We start from the raw sequence: 24476 nt of genomic DNA on the forward strand, positions 1-24476 counted from the left end.
AAATGTCAGGAATACAATAGAACACTGCAAAGGTTTGTCTCTGAACAGTGGAGAGTCAAAGTGAACTAAGGTGAAAATGGTGTCCAGAAGAGCAATTCAGACCAGGAAAGCCATCCAACTCCAAAGCAGCTTGACCTGAACAAAGCCCCAGAGGCAGTACCACAGCTGCCAGCTAGACAGTAGCCAAGAAGTTAGCAGAGGTGCAAGCCAAGAAGCCAGCCATGAACTCACTTGCCAACGCAGTAAAGCTGTATTCCAGGATTTGGCATCTGGGTCCTCCAGCTGCCAAACATCTCCCATCTGGCTGAGCCAGTGGACGAGGTGTAAAAAGAAGACTGGGGGAGATGATACAAGAATATACAAGAAAGCAGTACCCTTTGTGAGACAGCAAAGATGAAGAGGCACATTGTGCCCCCAAACACGTGAAACTCAGACATTATCACTTTGTTCCCAGTGGATCAGAGGAGGACAAAAAGCTCCACATTTTAGAGGAAATGAACAGTTAGATGTGCATGAACTGAGGCAACCGTCCCAGCCTCTGGTCATCCACAGAGGTCGGCAGATGCAGATTTGTGAAGAATCGGTTTTAAGTAAAACTTACAACTTTTAGTAGATTTGATGCACCCAATAAGAAAAAATGGGAAAAAAAAAACTACAAAAAATGTTTATTCAAGACTATGTGATACACTCTGCTCCTCTGTCATCACAAAGAAATTGAAGTAGCAAAGAATGTTTCTGTATTTTCCCAACTGGAATACCATAATTTTGAGTGTAATTTTATGGAAGGATAACTTTCTTGCAATTTAGTGGGAAAAGGTAAGTTTAGTAGTACAGAGTTGAAAAATACCTTGTCCTGGGTAGGCATGAAATTTAATTCAAATGATATATATCCACTCATATAGCTGCATTTAATTGCAGCAGAATTCAGCTCTGACAAGGAGTTACTACTCACAACTCCAGCAGTGCTGTACCCCAAAAATTGGGATCAGCTGTGAGGAACTCCTAGCACTGTCAGCAGTTTCAAGTGCACCACAAGAATTCATACTTTCATATCATGCACTCATTCTAATGTTAATATCATTGATCTTATTTCCACCTTTCAACTGGCAAGTCCACATAGCCCAAATGAGGTTTGACAGATGTCTGTTAAATTTGGTTCTTTGTTTTAAAAAGACATTAAAACTCTACAGCTCTTTCCCAAATTTCTGTTTTATTACAAGCTATTTGTCCTGCCAAATATTACCTTTCAGTCTCATCTCACTCCAGTCAGAGCACACTAACTTTCAGCAGTTTAGATCTGCTGCAAGAGATGACTTCTGCCATCTTCATCTACATCTAACCATGCATGTTTTTCAGGGGCCATACCACGTAAATTCATGAGGGATTTTTAAAGCAAAATACTGACAACGTTAACAAAGAGCAAAAAATTAACAACCTAAGTTTCCTTCTTGAAAATGCTTCCGGCAGAATAGAAGACAATATGCAAAATATTATGGTTAATTTAAAGCAACCTAAAGAAGCCTGTATTAAAAATTATATCTGAAATATGCATACATTTTAGAAACACAATATTTTGACAGACTAGTAGATTCTTCAGAATAATTTCTGACATTGCACTGATAATACAATCAGATCAAAGAAAACTCTTAAGCATTTTAAAAAATAAATGTATAATTTCAATCTCATAGCCAAGGAAACCTTAAAAGATTTGTATTAGCTCTAATAAAGAAATTGCTCCTGCTGCTACTTTGAAAATGTTTGAATAATAAGATCCTGCAAATTTTTAATATAAATATAGCAGTTGTAGTGTAATTAACTGCAAATTGGAGATAGGAGTAGTCTTGAGGAATGACTTCTGTATTTGACTACTCATTAGCAATTTGAAAGTGTAATTGCTCTTAAACATGCCTTCTTCCTAATTTTATTATGAAGCTTAGCTGTACTTATAAATGTGAAGAATATGAATTATTCTGGAACATATTTGCTTATATTGAATATGTTTTTTCTTCTGTACTCCACAGACAAAGGGCACATAGGTGACTAAGAGCACATAAAGCAGTGAGCTGATGGGTTTACACTTGTCCCATAATAAACACCACTCCAAAGGAATCTTCTGAGGAGTGCACAAAACAAAAGAAGGGAGGAGGACAGGCAAGCAAGAAAGCACACTGAGAGTGGACATTTCACTGCATACTATTTTAAAACCCATTAAAGCAACAGCCATGAATCTCACAAAAACAGGAAAGAACCCTACAAACTTTGGTACATCCTTCTGCCCTGTGACATAATTTTTACCTGGACAAGTGGGGTGAACCTGAGGGCCCTTATGGCCTCAAAACCCTCGCTGAAGCCTCCCAGCCATCCCACTCTCCCCAGCTGGATTGGCATGTAAACCCTGCACCCAGAGCAAGGCATCTACTAGGCACATTACACAGTAAGGTTTTACAATTTTGTCCTCCTTGAAATAAAAGCAAAGAGATGTTTACAAAGAGCTCTTCCTACATTTTGCAGCTCTGCTTCACAGTAACTGGCAATGACTCATTATAACATGAGCTACACTGATGCACATTAATTTCATTACTCAATATCAGTAGACTACTTTGGACACTTTAAACTATATTATTCAACATCAGACAAGGTATTCTCTATTGTCATATTTTAAACATTGGGATTTGTAGAAAAAAAAAATTAAAAATTGCAGCTTTCCCACCACCCTCTGAGCCCCAAGATTAAAAAAAGTAATTGCAAAACTCAACTTCAGATCTTGCCTAGCCCCACATATCCCCCAATTATGACATAATGAGTGAAAGAAACCTGAAAAGCACTGTGACTAGACTTAATCAATAAAACAAAATATTATATAATACACAATAAAATGCTTCATACCTGGAGTTGAAAAAACGAAAAGGGTTAACAGCTGACCTGGCACAGCCCCACATGCTCTCTCTGGAAATTGAACACAGACAATTAGGAATTTTAAGTTACCCCAAATAATAGAAGGGGACTTAGATAAGCTTGAGGAACACTTACTGCAAAGTAAGTAAGGCACAAAGCCTCAGTGTGGAAGGCACTTTAGGATTTTCCCATTCACTCAAACCTCTTGTCAAACTGAATTTGTTATGCAGATGTCCCAGCTAATGATAAGTAAGTCATTAGGACCTCTGCGATCAATTTTCATGGGAGCAAAGTCAAAGTTAAAGGCCCATATGTCACTCAGTGGTAATTCTGGATCATGATGGATCGTATTTTCTTATTAAAAAATGATCAGCAACAAAGATGATGAACAACACAAAAACACAGTGCCACAGCTGTACAAACTCCTATGCGGGTTGAGATTTGGACTATGTGAAATGTTCCTTTTCACTGACAAATTCTGATCCACTGCATGTGCTCAAACAAGAAGCATCATGCAGATGGTTTTTGGAAAAAGTTCCACCAAATTAGGGGAAAAAAAAGAAAAATCTGTAGAAAGCCAAGAATAAGAATAAGCCCCTTTAGTCCTCTCTGTGATTCAGACCTCAAATGTACAGTGAAAGTAGTCTGAGGCCAATGCCCAAGAAACTAGCAAAAATATTAGAATAACAATATGAATCACAAAAAAGCTCTAGCACACTAGTAATTGAATGCATTTGCACTGAAAATGTTTTGGATCTTTTATAATGCTCAATTAAAATGTCTAGGTCAGCATAGGAATCGTTGAAAGTGAAAAGGAAATTTTCAGAACAACTTTGCTTGATTTATATAATTGCATTTTCCACTGGCCCTTGGAAACCTACAAATAATCTATTTTCTCTCAAAATTTGGCACTGCATGCTTTGATCCTGTCGCATTTCCCCACTTCAAGTGTATAGTAAATATTGGCTTTCTTTACTGTTTTTGCCATTTGCTAGATGCGAACTTTCTGATTATGACAGAAACATGCTATGCAGATGACAAAATGATGTAAAGAACGTTTGAAATATAAGTTATTAGCTCTATCATTGCCTAACACTATTTTTTTTCCACGCTCTTTTCCCACTCCCATGTAGTCTTTTCCTTCTCAGAAATATATATCAGGTACTTGTGCTACAGTATCAAAGAGGTACAGATTCTATTTTACAACTGTGTCAGTACCTAGTCAAAGAGCACTGTGACAAAATCTCCCTTGCCCCATCAGACCTCAATTGAAAGCAATATGCACTGGAAAAATCGTTACTGGAAACCATTAACACCAATGGTTCTCTTCTATGTCAATTAATTTGCAATCATCTCTGTGTCTTATTAGAAAATCATTTATTTGCACAGGTGATACAAACAACAATACTTTACCTAGAAGCTGTAACTCTAAATTTTGGACACTCCTTTTCGTGAAGTTCCCTTTTTAACAACTAAGCAGCAGGGCAGACCAAAATACAGTTGTTGAGGTTAAGTATTTGCATGCTGAATTTTTGACAGTGGTATATTTAGCAGACAACTAAAACTCTGTTTAGAACCTACAGTATCCAGGCACTGAAGCAAAAGACACTCAGGTATCATCCAACCAACCTCACTGACACCTAAAACTTATTATGCTCCTCTGTTCGGCATGAAAGCCAAACGGCTGTGGCCTCCCACCCAGCTTCTTCTCCAACCCAGAAACCATGGAGAGGAATACCTAACCTTTGCCTCTGGAACCTGAAGCTTATCTGTGCTATGAAAATGGTTAAAACACATCTCAGACCATGTAATCAGCATAAAAAGGATCTGTGACAGCCACTTCACAATCCAAATAGCAAGTGTAGAACAAAGAAGAGGAAAAGGACCACTCCTGGTGGAGTGGGTATCTACAAATGTAGATATCCAGCTTCCTGAGTTAGGGAGCTCTAACCACTAGGCTTTTGTACCATGCGTGGGTGGCTGCACTGCTGCTGGCTATCACATTTTTACACAGATATGGCCAATGAGAAGAGCACAGCACGCTCTGGGTGTTACCAAAGGCAGACTAGGTAAGCTCAGAATCTGATTTCCACAACGGAAAGTTGGGAATGTGAGCTGCTCCTTTTTTTCCCAAACCACTTTAATGAACTACTACAGTTCACAAGCCCAAGCTCCAAAGACAGTAGAGACAACTCACAGCCAAGTACCCACCCAGGATGTAAGTGGAGACAGCTCTAGGAAGCTGATTGCTTTGCCCCTAGATCTTCAAAGCCTTTAACTCTTCATTGACTATACTGTGGGAGTGTTAATGCCTTGAGCAGGAGCCCTGCAACACTGTGGGAGCCAATCACCTATTTCAGAACTTCACAACACCTTCACCAGACCTCCCACAAAGCAGAAAATCTGCATCTTGTCTCAAGTGCCTGTGCTGTTGTGGCTTATCTTGGCCTTGGGTACCTGCAATACTTCATGTGTGTTGCAAGCATTTGAGGATAGTGCAACCTTTATGTCGTGTGGTATATTGACAAGGATGTACTTGTTACAGAATTGCATGCACTTGTAGTTCCTCTCAAACAAAAGGAAAACCACATTCTATTATTCTGACTATGCTTTAGGAATGGCAAAGGACCTCAGAAATTATGTGGTGATACAGACAGCAAGCAGTTCTGAAGTGGAAAAATTGAGTGCAAAAGGAATTAACCTGTTCAGGTTGGTAATTTTCAGCAAACAATTTATTATACAACATTACCCTATTATTGTGCTTTGGAAACTTTTATGACTGAGATTTTGGTCGTTATTATAGTTCCTCCTGTGAACTTATCTGTCAGTGTTTTGACTCTTTGGCCCTGACAAGCAACTGATTACAGAAAGAGCAGTGCTCATCGGTTCTTAAGAGAAATACCACGGTGACTTATATGTCTGTTTGACAGCACTGTGTGTCCCCGATTTATCATGCATTATACCAGCACTATGCAAAATATTGTACTTTTCATGCAAATAATTGAGGGACATATTTTGACAAGACTGGGAATGCTGACTTTTAATGAGTATGTAAACCAAGTATTTCTTTTACTGCCTGATGTCACCTTCTGGTTATTCCCAGGTTAATTTATTTTTCAGGCTCTGTTGGCAATGCTGGGCTTTTCAGCCAGCAGCAGATCCAGTATATAGGCCTTAGGGTGAGCACTTTCTAGGGCAGCCTCTGGCCTCAGTGCCTGCCAGCCTGCTCCATGCCCCCCTGAGCTAGCAACACAGGCAAGACAAGAGAGCTCTGGCTGTTGCTGCCTCCTCTAATCCACTCTGGTCTCTTCCTTATTTTCTGCCTGCCTCAGCTTCTGTATTTCCTTGTACTACTTTATCCTGTGGAAATTCAGTATATCTCACAAGGATAAACAAAGAAAAATATGACCCAGAACCTCATGCTCGACACATCTTCTGTCACTGCTCTAATGATAGAGGTGCAGAGTTTGACTCTGAAACCTGAGACTGGAATTACTTCAGGATTAGATGCTATAATATCTAATAAGCAGCCACTGTGCTGCTTTACTCCTTGTTCTAGCCTTCAATTCCTTTATTTTGATTAGAGTAATTTCATGTGTGGTGGCTGTAAGGTCCAAGTATTCTTGCTGTGATATATTAAAAATAGTAAAGCTCATACACATGGACAGTGACACCTTCTTGGCATACAGGCTCAACAAAAAATAAATTCTCTTCATATCCATCATCCAAGGACTTCCATTCACTCCTCTTTTATCTCCAGCCTAAAAAGAACTTGCTATGAGAAATGAGGTTGTGGTGAAATCATTACTACTTAAAGAGGACTGAACTAATAGACAGGAAAACCTACCACAATCTTTTCCCATTATGCAGGAGAAAGGAAAATGGCAGGAAAAAAAAAAGTAGGTTAATTTTTTTTTATCCCTCTACTTTTATCTTCATTCAATTATGCCTTGCCAAACAGTGTTCCCCTTTTAACAGTTCCCTCCTTTACATGCAGTTTACATACCCATGACCTACACAACTTTTGTGGTTTTGCATGCATTGACATAAACACTCAGGACAGTATTTTCATAAATCAGTGCAAGCATTGCTATTTAGATTTAATTGTGCTGCACGTATGTCTGTCACGAAATCACAGGAACTGCCTTAAGGAAAAGGAAAGATAAAAACTTATCTAATCTATATAATGAAACAAGAAGTAATTTTGGCTCAAGTGACAGCAGATGACAATGCTCTTTCTTTTTCTTATCAGTTAAGTCAAAGTAGCAGTTCACTAAGGTAGTTTTATTGTGGCTTTTCCTGGCAGTGTTCTCCTGCCCAATCCACACCTATGAGTATTTATTTATAGCTCTACATTTCTTAAGGCACATGTCTCTGCCCCTGCTTTCTGTGCTGATTTAGAAAGAAGAAACATAAAAAGCTGAATAACAAAATCACTGGGGAAAGAGATGCCAAACAGGTGTACAAACTGCTAACTGGGTAGCAGTAATTCATAATGTTATTTATAATTCATTCTTTGGTGTCATGCTCTTCAAGCAATTACAGAATGCCTGCCTCACTATCCATAAAATGCATTTAACATTTCTAACAACTAATGACTCGAGCTTCAGTCTGGAGCAATACATTTTAGTGGATTAAGCACAGGAGTGAGAGGCTGATGTACCTGATCCCAACTCATTCTCTGCTTTGCTGCATGGCCTTGAGCAAGTCACTAACCTGTGGATAATTATAACATTTGAACACACAAGGGACCTGTACAATTTAATTAGTTAATGTTTGCAAAGCACTCCAAAGATAAAAAATGCTATGTGAATGATAATCACATGCTGTTGTTTCATGGCATTTTATTCCAAAGCATGTTTGTGTAAACATCTTAAGAAATGGAAAATTCCAGTAATGGCAAAGTTTGACAACTACCTTAAAATGATCAGCACTTCTTAGACTAAAGTTTAAATTAATTAACAAATTTAACTTATGTTTAAGAAGACATTTATATGTGAATTCAATACAGACACTAAACTGAAGCTGGGAAGCCAAGATCTTAGAGAGTTTTTGTATGATAGATAAAGGAAGTGAAAGAGACGTACAGAAGGTATCAATGAAACAATACTTATTACAAGTTAAATCTTTCACTGCAAGACAATGGTCCCCCAAATAGCCTAAGTGTTGAGTTACTTTTCTTTTTTCGGCATCCAGACTTCTATTAGTTTAAGGACTAATCATTAGACCATAGTTAATGGCAAATACAAAGAGGATTTTGGACTTTAACAGAACCAAGATTCCTTAGTTCTTCAAGCTTGTTATGCAATTAAATTACGTACTTCTCTCAAAAGGAAAATATTACTCCTAGCAATGGTGTGGTAAAAACTCTAGAATGACCTACTCAACAGTCAAGGAAACTTATTCTCACAGAGGAGACAGGAAGATATGATTTTGTGTAGACCAAGGTAAAAGCACTGTTATTTTCAAATTAGCTTTCTTCAGGGAACAATTTGACAATACCCCTATCTCCTGATACACTTCCATTTAAGCCCTTTCAAAGCAAGAAGTGATGCCAATTTCTCTACAGAAGCTGGTTTTGATTTATAGTTGCCATTCACCTTGCCCTTGCTTCTAATGATCATTGGCTGATGAGGAATCTTGTTATCCTGGCAAAACGCTTTGGGACATATAGCAGAAAATTTTCACACCAAGAAATCCTAGTGCATGCACAGGATGGCATCCTTTGATTTTACTGCCCAACTGTCAAGTTATTGAATTTTTCTTTTGTCAAACATCACGTATTTAAAAAAAAGAGAATCTTTTGAGAATAATACAGACTTATTGGATTATTGAAACCCCAGGTTCATACTTAGTGCTTAAAGAGCAATTCCCAAAGGTATATAGGTCTTTCAAGCTCTTGAAGTCCTTAATAAGGGCTTTACCCAATTCATTTTTATATACAAACAGATGTTTCTGAGAATTCAGATTCTGCTAGAAATAACTTTATAAAATGCCATATAAACACACTGTAGAAGTCAGTACTTCTTCAATAAGCTATCTGAACTGCATGTAGGAAGTGCATGTAGGTAGGAGAAAGCACACCTGTAGTAGTTGCCATAGGTCAAATTTAGATGTACTAGTTCAACTTCTTCTCAAGTCACAGACTTCCAGCATGGCCTTAGAAAACAACATGGAGGGAGCTTCCTCATATATAACTTCAGCAATGTAAAGTTTAATCACTCTCCCTAAAACACTTGTCCATGTTTCTTTACAGCTGCTGGGGAAGACAGATACCTTTTGAAAGGCAGACGATCATAACTGATAAGATGACTGCACCTAGAAATATCTCGCCACTAAAGAAATCCAAAATACTTGAGCCTAACTTTTAGATAGCTTGCATTGTGAGAGATGAACTTTGCTGCAAGGTTCTGTCCAGCACTGCCCAGAGGTTGCCAAAGGTAGCTGAGACACAGCACACTCTGCCAGCTCAGCAGTGCCCTTGGGTCAGTAGACAGTGTCCAACCCAGCAACACTTTCCACTGCAGAAACCTATTATTTTCTGCCACAGGATACTTACTTGAGACGATTGACAAAAAATAAAACAAGACTAGAACAGAAACATCCCTGAAATAATGACACAGTGGGGGCACCAACCATAACACAGATGCCTTGCAGGGCTCTATGCCACCACTGTCTTTCACTTAGGTATCTGCACAAATGCCTCTCAATGTTTTTAGCAAGTCAGTTCAGTTTGCAGAACAACTCTGGAGGAGGCCAAGGAGAAGCCTCACCATATTACAGCCCTTGGGGAGGTGAGAGGCCCACAGACAGTTCTGAGTGTGTGGTCCAATTTCCCTCCAATTGAAGCAACTATGCAACCTTCTGCTCTAAAGCAAAAGAATTTTCCATTGCTGCAATGGAAAAATGCATCCCAGACTTGGGTATTCTTCATGAGACAAGTAAAATTGAAATTGATATATTCCCACAATTTCACTTCAAACCAATTAGTGTTCTCCAGTGAAAAAAAATCCTTTACTGAGGAATTCTGGATGAGCACTAGCCAATTCTCCATCTGTAAAATCACCATTCAACTGTGTGTCAGTTTTAAAACAAGCATTTGTTCACGGCGGGCAGATGTACCACAGCAGAGGGAAGCAAAGTTCACACAAGCACTGCTGAAACACCCTTACTTATGTTTCTTGAAGACTTGGGACAAGTATTTTGTCTGCAAGAGGAAGAAAAAAATTGAGGTGGAAGTTTCCTATAATGAATAGCATAACAGTAGTAATGATTGCAACCAAAGCAGAAAAACAAACTATACCAGTGTAGAAAATGAATGGCTGATGGAAACAAAGACACAAACTTCAAAAGAAATAAAAATAAACCACAGAAGTTGATTTACACTGAAGAAGAAGAGGGAGAAAAAAAGAGATCTATAAAAAAAATCAGATTTGAAAAGCATGTGCTAATTTAAGAGAGTACATTGGTATGGTGGCTATGCTGTCTGTCTGTTGTGGAATCTCTTTTTTGCTAGTGCAGTATCCAAAACTAACTCCTACTGTATTGCAGTAATAGATGCCAGAGAATTTTAAAACAAAGTAAGATGATCACATTAGCATCAACGTATCAATCACATAAAGCAGCCAAAGAGAACAGGGGTAGGGTCCTGAATCTCATTTTCATACAAGCACTCCGAGGCACCCAGCTCAGTGCAAAGAGGAATTCATGTTAAAGGTCAGAACAGTCACATACAAATGACAAATCCTATCTCTGTGAATTAACTGCAGCTATAACTACAAGTAGACAGGATTTCCTCTCTGAAATTTCTGTCTCTCCCTTACTCCAGAAAAACAATACACTATCTCAAGCATCATCAGTTTATATGCACAGTTCCTCTTTTCCTTGACATTTGAAAGAAAAAATGCTTCCATCAAAGCAGTTTCCTTCACTTATAACACCTAAGGAGAAAAAAAAAGTTGGGAGAGAAAGAGGAGTTTCTGCATCTTTGGATTTTTACCAACATACTGATCAAAAATTGCTGCTAAAAATCACCCTCTGCCTCTCCTGCTTCTGCCCTCAGCTTCTGCAAATAGATCTTAAATTATGCATATTCAGGGAGGGAGAGCTGCATGCTGTAAAATAATGTATTGTACCACACAAGTGTGCAGGAAATAAGGAGGCGAATTCTCTGTTCAGGGTTAGCATTACTGTGTACCATGGAGATGGCTCCTGAGGCCATCCTGCATCAACTCTGCCTAGGGATGGAAAGGCTGCCAGGCTGAGGGAACAGCATGTTGCCTCTGTGAGGGACCCTAAGAAAGTTTTACTGGTCTTCTAGGGGTTGACTAATGCCTTCTCCTCCCTTGGCTTCATAAAGATTTCTGGAGTGTATCTGAGATTTCGCTCTGAATGTATAATGCTATTCTTCCTGTGTAATAAGCATCAGTGGTGTCAGACATACAGAAGCAAATCTGCTCTTTGTTAGATGTTATATGTCAAAATGAGTTTGTAAAACATGCCACAAAAAGGATGAAATGCTGCTTACAACGCAAAGCCCACTGAAATCTACATAATGCTGCAATATTTATTATCAGCCAGAGCATATTATCTGAGATTAATAAATTATTCTTAGTCTGTATTTTGTAAGGCAGAGCAACTTCCATAAAGCAGCACTGTCACAGGAAGAAATTTCACTAAAGTACCCTGCTTGAAATAAAGACTTTATTTATCTGTAACTTTGCATTATTGATTTGGTTTGTTGAACTGAAGAACTATGAGCTCATTCCAACAGAACTACTGAGAAAGAAGTCTGGAAGCTGAGCCAACATAAAGCTTGAAGCAAGAAGGCAATTTTCCTGAGAAAAAATAGTCATACTTGGTCACTTTACAAATATGCAAGCAAATTACATTCTGTTTGTGTAAATAAGAACTAATGCCAAACATGTTGCTCTTAGTGTTTCATTGTCACAATTTTTATTCCTAAGAATTTTGTTCCTGTAAGACTAGCGTGGACCTGAAGCAAAGCAGCAACATAGGTGGATGCCATCCAGTTTAAGAGGAGGGGAAAAGCAAAGCTTTCAAATAGGCATTCCAAACTGTCCTGTGACCCAGCTAGGTAAGCATCATTTCCAAAACAACATGCTTAAAAATGGCTGTATTGAAACAAGTTTCTCCCCAAAAACTGAGCCAATTTCCCTGTGGTAAAACCTGTCAGACTGAGATGCAAGGGAAGATGCGGGAGCACTCGGTACGATCCTGTCTCTCCCAGCTCCTGGCACAGCAGCTCCCCAGTCAGGCGCTGTGGATTGCCGTGGCTCACCTCGCACCAGGATCTGCAGTGTTGACGTGTGTCCCAGGCAGCTGTCTGCACTGCCCCTGGGCCATGGAGAGCAACGGCAGCTCACAGCCTGGAGCCTCTCTCTGTCCCAAATCAGACAGCTCCAATAGGGCAGAGGGATTGCTGCCTGAACGTGCCAAGCGCTACCTGGCCCGTGTGCAGGGAGTCAGGTAACTGCTGGGATGCAGACAGCCACACAGGCAAGATGAATGCTGAGCCCCACAGGCAGCACACAGGGAAAGGCAGGAGGCGAGGAAAGGCAAAGGGAAACGCAGGAGGCAGGGAAAGGCAAGGCACTGAAGCAATCCATCACAGTCCCATACAGTGTGTGAGGGGCTGTACAGGATCAACCCAAAGCAAATGCCCACCATCAGATACTGAAATCCTCACTGTCTGAACACCCTTACTGCTCTTAGAGAATGGGTGGCAGTAGGCAAATACATATATATATATATATATATATATATAATTCTTATGCAGAATAATTTAGAACATGTCTGAAAAACAAGCAGGAAAAGGTCAGCTGTTGTCTTGCACTTGCTACCAAGTACCTACAAATTGGTATTGTGTTTAACAAAGACAAGACCGTACAACACCAATTGGTACTGAAGTGAAGGATGCTGCCATTGCTTTGGAAGTACTGTGGGGTATTTCCCAGCCACTCTCTGCAAGAAGCTATTTTTTGGGCAACTATTCACCAGAAAGAGCTTACAAGCTCACCTAGAAAAGAACACACTCTGTGGGACAGTTGTCCAGACTTGAGGGCCAGTCTGCCTCCCTCAGGCACTAAGCTCTGACCTACACTTTATTGACTGCTGAAGAAGTCCTTCTATGCTTGTCCCTATGCTACCCAGTTATTCAGCAGAACAGTAGGTGCCTTTCCATGTCCTCAGAGGAAATTCCTGTCTGCTAAGTTTAGATGCTGAAATTGAGCACACAGGATCTCCCTTTGGAAAGCTTCAGAGGCACTTTCCTCTCTGCAACAAGGGTATGGAGAATGAGAGCTTCTTTTTCAGTGGATTCCTTTGCTAAACATCAAATGTTAAGGTACATATTAGATGCCTAAAATCAAAAGAGAGCCTGCCTGTAGGGCACAATATTGCAGACCAAGTAAGAAACAGATTGAGTGCAGTCCGCATGAAGTGCCAACATTCCTTTTCAACTCAGCAGCTGTATGTGTGGTGTCTGTGACTGAGAATGAAGTAAAGATGACAAATTGCAGATCACAGCCAAATTAGATTTTCCTAATGGGGCTTTTGAAATAAACTAACAGATTACTGTTTAAATAAAACCTGTAACAAGAACAAGTTGATGTTATATTATTAAATTTCTTAATTTAATTTTTAAGCTCCAGAGCCAGTCAAGTAATACTCAACATATTTACCTTCACAAACTGTGGAATGCATCATACAAAAGCTAAAAAAGCTTCCCATGGTTTGACCAATTTTCTAAGTGTTCAAGCAATATCCATCACAGAGAACAGTATTTGCCTGCCAGTCATATATAAAAATTATTTCCTAGTGCTCCATACTTCCTTTTATCAGTAATTAGACAGTGCAAAATCATTTAGTGCAAAATCATTACATACTGTTTTATTTTTGTGGCTTACTATGTGTGCTATAAATTGAGAAAAAATACTTAGCACTTCAGGGCCTGGTGTTGTGACTAGAAAATTGAAAATACATATGGGACCTGTCTATCAAGCAATAGCCTCACTGGCAAAGAAACCTTCCCCTCCTTTATCACTGTTAGAAAGGGAGCCTGCTAATCACAGAACCAACACCTTGTCTTGCCTTGCCCACAAACACCTCTCTGCTTAAGGAGAATATCAGTTTGAGATTCAGAGTGACAGTGTTTGGCTGGAAGATGAAGCAGTATATGTCTGGTGAAAATGCAAAAAAACCCAAACCAAACCCAAAAAACCCAAAGGCAGTCCCTCCCCAAATGTGTCTTAGAAATGTCAGCTCTTTTAGCTGTCGACATCCAGGAAAACAAAGCAAAACGTTTTTAGGTACCATATTAAGGCATTAAAAATGTATCTATAATTATTTATACAATAGCAATGTCTAATAGCCTTTATTATAAACATTTTTTATTTAATAATGTCCAGAATTTGAACATCTCAGATAAAGTAACATGTTTTGTGGGTCTAGCACAGGCTTCAGTGCCTGGAGGCTCTAGTTCTATTTCCAGCTCTGCTTCAGACCTACAGGGTGACCTTTATGCATAACCTCATTTTCCTCACCTATAAAATGGGGATATTAATACTTATTTACCTCACAGTTGGTTCCCTTCCAGCTGCTACAGTGACTGAACAAGCTCATGCATCTACAGAATTGCTAATGTTCGTGATAAACTGTTTTGTGTTTTTTTTTTTTTCAAACAAGCAGCGCAGGCACTAAATTAAGAAATTATCTGTCGATCCAGTTAGCAAAAGTACACAGAAAAAAAACAGCAGTGTAAAAACTGTTTGAAGTCCCTCAGTAATTTCCTTCCAATGACACTGTGCTCCAGGAGAAATGTTGCTAGCTGCTATCTGACAGCAACTAGAATCAACTTCCTGATGCTGTTTCAGCCAAGGAAAAAAAATACATGTTTTTTGAGTGGTAATCTAACCTGGTCTCTCTTTGGAGATGATATAAAACCACTGCAAGCTTTCCAAGTATATTAAGGGCAAGAAACAATTTCAATTTGAAACTCAACCTAATAATGAGGGCAGAGAGAAAGAAAGGAAAAGAGCATGAGAGAGACAAGAGATACAGTCATCTCTTCCAAAAAGGAATAAAGCTCCACGGAAAAGGTGCTGGCAGGGAGGACAGCCCTGCAGCACCAGTGCCTCTGTCGGCCTGGGAACACCTCAGCACCACTCATCTTGTCTGGGAATGTGATACTTACTCTTGTACTGCTCTGGCTATGGAGAGCGCTGTAGATCCAGTTTCATTAACGCTATCTAAGGTCACATTTGGCAGGTCGTCATCATCACTGTCACTTTTAATTTGTCTGGGAGATAGGCCTCGGGGGTCCATTTGTGCTGGAAAGAGACATATAATGGATTAATATGAGTGTGCTGAAATTAATCTTGTCCCAGAACAACATCAGGGCGCACAACACATCTGCCTGCTCTGGCTGGAGAGCACTGCTTGTGCTGAGCTTCCCAGATCAGCTCATAGGTGGGTAAAGCCACCCAGTGGTGCCACAGCTGGATGTGAGCACTTCTAGGGGCATGCAGGTCTGTGAATTCAAAGAGGCTACACCAATGCACTCAGCAGTACCAAAATATAACTGCACACACCACACCCAACAAAAACCCAGTTTATCCTCAAGTAACGTATGCTGCTTCAGAAAACGAAGGGAAAGGGTTACATCTGCTTTGTACAACACAGAACACTCGAGTACATTTGAAAGCAAAATTTCAGGAGCAATCTCTGATTCTGAGTGTTCATCTGAGGTGTCAAGATGGAACTCATATCACTCCACTCAATTAAAATTTAGGCATCTAAAACCCCAGTCATGCTGATTTCTGACACAATTCAACACCATTGTCAGCCTCTGAAGGATCCTTCACTCCACACTATGTGTAACCTCACACAGGCAACCAACGTTCAGGTGACCAGCATCAGTGGGGCTAACAAATTTTTTTGAAAAGTCATCCTGTTTCAGGTCCTACAAATACCTGAAGATCAGGAATTGCATTATTGTTTTACCTATCCACAGCTTACAGTAACCATACTGCATGGCAATGGAGTTAAGTGCACAGGTGCTGGCAGGGAGAGCTGCAGGGGCTTGTATGAGGAGCAGCCACAGTCACCCCGTGCTGGACACAGACGGTTCCATTTGCTCCAGCTGACCCACTGCTGGGCACAGCAGACAGTGGGGGTGTCTCAGGGAAAACAGGTATAAGAAAAGGCAAAACAACTGGTCAGGAGAGGGGCAAGGGAAAAAAGTGTGAGAAACACTTTATGCTGAGGGTGGCAGAACTCAGGAACAGGCTGCACAGGGAGATCGTGCAGCCTCCCTCTCTGGCGACATTCAAAATCAACCCTGGCTGTGTTCCTGTGTAACCTGCTCTAGGTGACCCTGGCTTGTCGTGGGTGTTGGACTGGCTGATCTCCAGAAGTCCCTTCCAATACTAACAGTTCTGGGATCACGCGAAACAAGTCTGCAGATACCAACGTGCAAGAGATGGATGAGAGAAGGCTCTCCATAATGGGACAGGTCCCTGGAGAAAACTGTCCTGATGGGAACTACTATCTACAGGGAGCCCACAGTAGAGCAAGGGAACAGTGTGATGAGAAAGAGCAGCAGAGAACAATTATGGACTAACCACAGCCCCCAGTCCCCATCCCCCTGGGACAGGGGAGGGAGAAGAGCTGCGACTCAAGGAGCAGGGTCCTGGTAAAGGGGGCTGGGGAAGGTGGTTCCCACCATCCTAATCTACTTCTAATTAGCAACAAATTACTTTTCCCCATGCTGAGTCCTGTTTGCCTGTAAAGGTAATTGGTAAGTGATCTCCCCACTTTTACCTCAAGCCTTGAGCTCTTGCACCTTATCTTCTCCCCTGTTCTGTGGAGGAGGTGTGAGAGCAGCTGGGTGTGCACCTGGCAGATAGCTACCAGAGTTAGCTTTTCTGCCAAAGAGAAATAGGAAAGGAGAGGAGAACAGAAAGGCAGGTGATCTGCCTTCTGCTGGTTGCTGCCTTTCCAAGGGGAAGAAAGCCCAACTTGGCAGGCTAGAGGGAAGGAACCAAGAGATGGGCATAGAGAGGAAATACGGGGCACAACTGTGACTTGGGATAGCACAGAGAGGAACTGGGGGTTCCTTGTGCCATAGTCATACTTCAGAGGTGATGTGGAGAAAGAGATATTTCTCCTTACTAATGAAATACCACATAGGATCAGAAAGTGCTGAGAGACACCGAAAGCAGTTGGAGAAGAGAGCAAAACCAGAGAGACGTCTGACCTGCAAGGGAGGCATAGGAAGGAGAAAGGCAGGCAGAGATTTGTGTAAAAATGTGTTTATTTTGTCTGCTCTGGTGAAATAGGGGAATTCATGGTTATTTATTTAAAGAGCTAACTGTTGCAGTTTGTTAGCTTGTGCTCTCCTGTATTGCAGTGTCAGACAGGACACTTTCTTCTGGGTCTTGTGACACGATTTTTGACAAAGGTATTCATTCCTACTCAACATTGGCTAACCACAGACTTGGCCAATAGGTATCACTGGCTCCCCTCAGACATCATGAACAGTTCAGTGGGCCCACAGCTAGAGAGCACCTCCAAAAGTTATATCTGCCATTATACCATCTTTCTTATGTTACAGTGTTTACTGACTCTACAAAAGGAACTGAATTACAATGAAAAATGGGAGGCCTGCAGATACTTCAGGAGCTGCGCAGCCATAACAGCAGGATTGATGAATAGCTGGGCTCTTGAAAAGAAAGCACTCCACAAATGAGTGATGAATCCAGGGAAAGTCAGTCTTAAATTTTAATTTATGTCTTAGCTGCAAACCACCTGTGAGTAAAAGAACACTGATTATAAACTAACCTTCAGCTGTGGTTTTTATGCTACAGAATTTCATAAGGAAGATACTATTAAATATGTTCAGTAAGCTGATGAAACAACCCCTTCTGGAACCACAGAGCATTTACAGTTGCACATTACTACTGCTGTTACCTTTCTACAGGCACAGGTTAGGTGCCTCAGTAATGCTGGCTATATTTGGACTGCTTATTATTGTGTCATGTATGGTAAGCACCTTTTGCTTATCAAAGCAAAGGCTGTTGACAGTGAACCATGACCTACATGAGACAAACACAACAACTTAGAAATTGTTCAAAACGTGTTTTAGGTAGAATGAGCACCATTCTGACTGTGCTTCTTAAAATCACAACTTAAACATGATGATGTTCAATGTGTAACCTCAACCTGAGCGCTAGGGATAATCTAGCCTTTTATTTAAAAGCAACTGAACCATCTAGTCAGCTGATTTAGCCCCAGAAAACTATCTGGAAAGAAGAGCTACTTCTGCCTTGCTCCCTAATGCTCCTTCTTAAAAGAATGGGGTTATTACTACGTATTTCATTAATTCTCCTGTTTTTTCATAGAATCGTAGAAAGGCTCAGGTTTGTAAGGACCTTAAAGATCATCTAGCTCCAGCCCCCGTGCCATGGGCAGGGATGCCATCCACTAGACACTAGTTGCTCAGAGCCACATCCAACCTGACCTTGAACCCTTTCAGGGATGAGGCATCCACAACTTCTCTGGGCAAGCTGTTCTAGTGCCTTACTACCCTCCAAGAAAAACTTTCCCCCTTCCCTTAAAGTGAATCTCATTTCAAAAAGTTATGCTTGTATCTGCCCAATATTTAAATATGCTACAGGTGATACAGTCATGAATGCTGGTTATTTACCCACAGAAATAAAAAATTTAAGAAAAAACTATATGTATTAGCTGAGGTTTAATCTGACTTGCACTACAGCAGAGGTTTTAAGTAGCTAGCTCAGAAGCTAAAGCTTACTTGAAATGATGAAAGTTGTTACATAACTTAGTCTGTAATACAGTTCTTATATGTGAATTCTGATCACTTAAGCATGAACACACCTACATAAGAAGAGATGGTATAAATGTGTATGAACAATCACGTACTTTCATTCTTTGTAAGACATGTTGTTTCATTTTTACTGCAGAATGCTTGCTCTTAAGATATTATTGAGCCTCCTATGACATTTGGTATTGATTTTAGATTACTACAGGAATGTGCCAGGATGAAAGCTCTCAATTACCTTCTCATTGTTTCTGCTTGGTGAGTAAGCCCTACTCTGTACATTTCTAGCACAGACATGAGGGTTGTACTTTTTTACCCAATTTACTGTACCCACTGGGTACAGTTTGCCCCATCAGACACCAGTGTTTGAGCGCATCATGAGGTGCTGCCAAAGGTAAGTATGGAGAGGACAAAAGTTGAAGGATGGAAACACATCAGTGGGTAAATTCAAACGCAGGTAGTTCAAGCGCTGTTATATATTTACAGAAAACCTAACTAAAGATTGTAAGTAAATAAAACAACGTTCTAGGGATTATTCCCTTACTTTTTATGTCAGCCCACATATACATTCTTTTTTTATCTCTCTCTTTGTTTGCCACTTCCTTTCAGCTTGTAGATTTGGGTGGCCGAGGCACTCGGGAGCTGAGGTGACTGACCAGGAGGCTGAGCTTTGCTGCTGCCAGCTGTAAACTGCCCTGTTTTCTCATCAGCACGGCTGCAGCTGCTAGGGAAAACAGCCTTTAAAGCTACTCTCCTCCCTGAAATGAGCCATGTGAATAACCAGCTGGCCAAAAGCCTAACAGATATCTCCTCCTCACGACTCTCTGCAGTGTGCAAACTGCAGCACAGGACTGTAACACATAGGAGTTCATGACTCCTACTGATGTCAACAGCTTTGACTTTCTCTTGGACATCTAAGAACAACTGTTCAACTCCTGGCACCATGGTTTTTATAAATACCAGCCTCAGTTCATAAGCACTGAATTAGAAATAATTACTGGCCTAATGAACATCAATCAGGAGAGGATGAAGAGACGTGGGCAAGAGATAGTTTAGCAAATGAGACTAAAAAGGTGGAGGACAAGTGAGTAACAGAATGCAACTGGCAAGCAACGTGGAGGAAAGCTATAAAACATGCCAATGCATTTTAACCTCCCTTCATGCTGTACCTTGCTCTAACAACCAATCTCTTCCTTGAACTCAGGACCATGGTCCAGAAATGATTTGTCTGGGTCACTGAATCGAGTCCTCCCAAACACAGGCAGACACATTAATTAATAAATCAAAACCCCCTAAACTTAACTGGTTTTCTTGCCCTTGCTACACCTCTTGAAAGGTAAGATTTGTCCAACAGAGTATCTGGTGGTTTTGTAAAGTGTGTGAATGAGGTTAAGGAGAGGCAAGCAAAAAGAAACCAGTCAGAGACTGCTGCATTCATGGAACAAAGGTGCTATTGAATGAGTGTACAGGAGCTACAGAAGCAAGCTGTTAGCTCTCCATGCTGAATAGACTGGTGAGCCAGGGGAGTTAAAAACGTCTGCAAGTGCTGAAGGCTGCAAGCAGCCATGTTGCTTCCCATCCTTGTTAGCCTCAAGAAACAAAGATCCTTTTTTTGCTACAGAAAATAGAGTGAATTGCTCACGATGCACACAAATACATGCAATCACTTCTCAATGCCCCTTTGCCAAAACTGTACCAAAAAGGAGTTTCCCTCTGGGCACTATGAGCAAATTCACTTCCTGCACTTGTTTTAAGAGAAGATGTGCAAATGGATCTCACATAAGGCACATAACAGCCAGTAAATACTACACAACTTAAGTCTATCATCATTAATATTCTATCTGCCAGCTGCCAGTTGCCAGTAGGAAAAAACCTGATCTGGATCAGATATAAGCTTGCTTCTATTTCTGTCAAACTGAACAGTTCGAGGCTTTAAAATTTATTCTGGCTGTGGGGTCAGACAATACCCGATCCTGCTTCTGAGGACAAAATTGCCTGTTCTACAATGCTGGAAGAGATTTAAACTTGCATAGGAGCTTTTTAATGAGCACCGCGTGAATTTGTGCTTTCTGGCACACGGCTGCATTGGTTTTGACATGGTCCGGGATTAGCCATGTCACGGAAGCACAATCTCTGGGAAGGATCCAGCTTGTCGGTTGCTAAGGGCAGATGAACCCTTGGAACAAGATCAAGCCTCCACCTTCCCAGGGGAATAACCTCAGCACACAGCCACACCATCAGGGGACTTTTTTTCTTCATCATTCTCTAAACTGGTGCTCCTGGCCCACATTCTGGAAACTCTTGGGAAGGAAGGGATTGTGGACTTAAATCTCTCCAGGATGATAAGAGCCAGCATCCCTCCTCCCACATGTGCTGCAGCTACGATGGTATGTAAATTTTCTCCCCATCTGTCATACTTGAGCTTCAGCCAGGTATGTCCTAACATCTTTGCTTCTTTTCCGTGATTGATCAGGGATACACACCTCAAGTGCTCTGATCTGGTCAGACAAAACCAAGCACTGTGAGAAGCCCTGCATCCGGATGCCTGCAGGTGGCATGAAAAGGGGCATACACCACAACACTGCTGTCACCACTGGCAGCTCTCAGTTACTGCAACCTGATTTACTTTCCCTAGTCAAATTTCCTGTGAATGAAAGGGATGAAAACTCATCCCATCATTAGGCTCATGAGCACCAACCAGAAATAATTTCATGTCTACATCCTATCTTTGATTTAAAGGCAAATATGAGCCCCTTGGGCTAAAGATGAATGAAATATTTAAGAGCAGGAGAAAACTAAGTAACCATTAGGAGTTTTGTCTTAATTTATAGCTAAGCCACATAGTAATTAACTGATGTTGAAACGACTCTTTGTGAGATGATGCTTGCTGGTGTGAAAGCAGAGAGAAAATTTTAGCATCCTGAAATACCTCTGTCTCATGTCAGCTTAAAAACTCGGTTTTCTGCATTTACTTAACTTCTCAGCTACTAACTTTGTAAACTTACCCACGTGTAGGTCTGCCAACATACCACACCACGATAAGAATCGCTGTTACTCTCTTAAAATAATTAAAAATCTCTTCCTGCTCTTTGAAAGCATTTCCAAATTCGGAGTTTGTTTGCTTTTGTTTCACATTTTTAACTCCCCAACCTGCTTTCTCTGAAGGATGCCTTATCAACGGGCTAATCAAAATGATTGTTCATGATGCGATTTCCAACTGGTCCTGCCAATTCACCCATTAGGACCTGCCTGTCAGAAGCAGGGTTACACAGCTCTGCAGTGGGCAGTGACACCAGCACCTGTGCTAGCTGAGACATCAGCCTGGATGGTGGGGAGACCCCTCCTGCCTCGCCAGTTCTCACACACGCCTGGATGATGGGTTCAGTCTTGGAAATACAGCCACATATTTTTATTGTGATGAAAATTTACATAAAGCAGAAACACGGGGTGCCCCAAATAAGCCAGGAAGGGTCACCTTAGCTGTTTCCAATAAGCTCCTCTTCAGTTGATTTCAGTCCCTGTTGGCATACAACAGGTTAAAGATTGTCTCCAGCTGCAAGCAATGTTGCTTTGCACTTACTTCCATTAGGAATGGAAAACCAAATACTACCTCACATGTCAAAATTAACATTTACAAGAATCTCATTAGGACTGCTGTTACACGTCTGTCCCTGTGTCTGCAAAGCATGAAGGATTGAACTAACAAACAGACATTTGCTGTCAAACTCCTAGAAGGATGAAAATGTAAAATACGGCTAAGAAGACTATATGGCACTCACGTTTTAGCACAACGCACAATTAATCTGCCAGCATCAGAAACACTGCTGTTATGAATACTGCAGTACCTAAACCATAACTTTGGACTCTTAATTGTGGCATACAGCATAGTTCAGAATCTGAAACATTGCAAGAAAGTTGCTGGCCAAGAGCAAGTCTTCTGCTCTTTTTTAAAAAGAACCTGTCTCAAATGTCTCTGATAATAAATGCATTTGGGTAGATCAAACACCAAGCAGAGGGAAAAACTCATCTCCATTCTTCTTGGTTACTCTTACAAAACGGGTTTTACAACTGTGGAAGTGTAGCCTCACACCCCAGTTTGATGTCTGAAACAAATGAACATCCCCCTTCTTGGAAATTTTTTTAGAGAACAGGACACCAGCATGGAATTGGTCAGCAGGAGAGCATCAAAAAAGATTGCAACAGACATCACTATGCATTTTTAACGGTGGAAGCAACACTTCCAGATGCAGATGTACAGGAGCTATTTAAAATTATGACCTCAGAGACTGTGTTATACTCAGGTTTATTTAAGGTGTTCTAAGAAACAAAATTGTATCTTTACAGACCTACCAAGTGCATGTGAATGATGCTATTCACGATTTCCTTCTCCTAAGCTGGTTCATACCATATAAAGCACATGTACAGCACTTTTCTTCCTATTTAAAGTTCATTATAAATGCTTTATGCATTGGAAAAATGCTCTGAGTGCACCTATCAGATTTTTTATCAAAACAGCTTGATGCCTGGTAGGGGCAGCAGAATTGGTCGATTTATTTCATAAAACTTTATGTACAAAGCAGCAGTATCCATGAACGTAATGGTCAGAATATAGCGTCTACAAGGGGTAATTTTTATTACAATTTATAGCAAGATTACCCATACTCCACAGTTTTCAGATTTTATTAAGATTTTATGGGACTATATGGCTTGAGCAGTTAACTGCACCTAGTGTAGTTATGGTTCACAGAGAATGGGAACTGGCACTGAATGTGCAGTATAACTAATCTAGCAGAGAATATTAATTGCTATGATTCAATCAAAGGCAATATTTAAAATAATTTCAACAGTCAAATAATTTGCCATAAACCTGTAAAAGAATAGCTATATGGAGAAATACAGAGGTAAGAGGGATTGCATGGATGTAATATATGCACATACTTAAGCATCTCTGTCATTGGGTTGTATACATAAACATACAAATCCATATTTTAAACAAAGGACTTTTCTCTAAGCTGTTTCAATGCCAAGAGACCTCATCTACACAAAAAAAAGAAACTTCTAAGACTATTGAGATTTATATCTCGCTGAGCATCCAGTATACAAATACTCTATCATCAAAAGTAAACAAGGAAAATAATAAGGACAGAATATATTTAAATTAAATAAAATACTGCAAAACTACTACACAATGGTAGCAGACTGCAACTTACACACTGCAACAGGCCGGAGATATTTTAGAAATCAGGAAGCTTTCAAGCAGGTTGGTCCAAGGCACAGTAAAACCCAAGGCAGAGATAAAATAAATGAGAAGTTTTAGGCATGTGTTTCAGCTGGATCCAAATTCATAGGATAAAAGCAAGCAGATCAAAGCTCAGCCCTGGTGAGAATATAGAACTGAAGGGCCAGAGGCATTCTTGGCATGGAAGACAAGGAACTAACAGCTTCCAAAAGGTGCAAGGACTCAGGATACGTCAGAATAGATTTACTCATCCCGCTTATGCTGAGCTTTCGCAAATCAAGTTGGAATACGCATCTACCTCAGTCCCTTCCTCAAATCCCTCCTGGTTGAAAACGAACAATGAACATCAACATGAACAAATCATATTGATGAATCTTAAAAGTGCATTTGCTTCTACAGTGAAAAAACCTAAGTATGTCACTAGTAAATCACTAGAAGTAGTACTTTTCTGGAAATTTAAGTAGAAGACTGTTTAGGGAA

General features: G+C 40.5%; 1 protein-coding gene across 4 annotated transcripts in view; it reads right to left on the reverse strand.

Annotated features, from left to right (window-relative positions):
• Positions 1–24476, reverse strand: part of KLF12 (KLF transcription factor 12) — a 234501-nt gene that overhangs the window by 60462 nt on the left and 149563 nt on the right. For 3 of the 4 annotated variants that reach the window (XM_014870953.2, XM_014870958.2, XM_088159748.1), the window contains exons 5-6: positions 15110–15245; positions 2887–2946 (exon numbers count right to left, since the gene is read on the reverse strand). In XM_014870953.2, coding sequence (XP_014726439.1) covers positions 2887–2946; positions 15110–15245 — 196 coding nt within the window. The remainder of the gene's footprint in view (positions 1–2886; positions 2947–15109; positions 15246–24476) is intronic. The other variant, XM_014870959.2, reaches the window with a different exon arrangement.

Source organism: Sturnus vulgaris, chromosome 2, assembly GCF_052056855.1.
Source record: "Sturnus vulgaris isolate bStuVul1 chromosome 2, bStuVul1.hap1, whole genome shotgun sequence".
In the NCBI taxonomy this organism is placed as follows: domain Eukaryota; kingdom Metazoa; phylum Chordata; class Aves; order Passeriformes; family Sturnidae; genus Sturnus; species Sturnus vulgaris.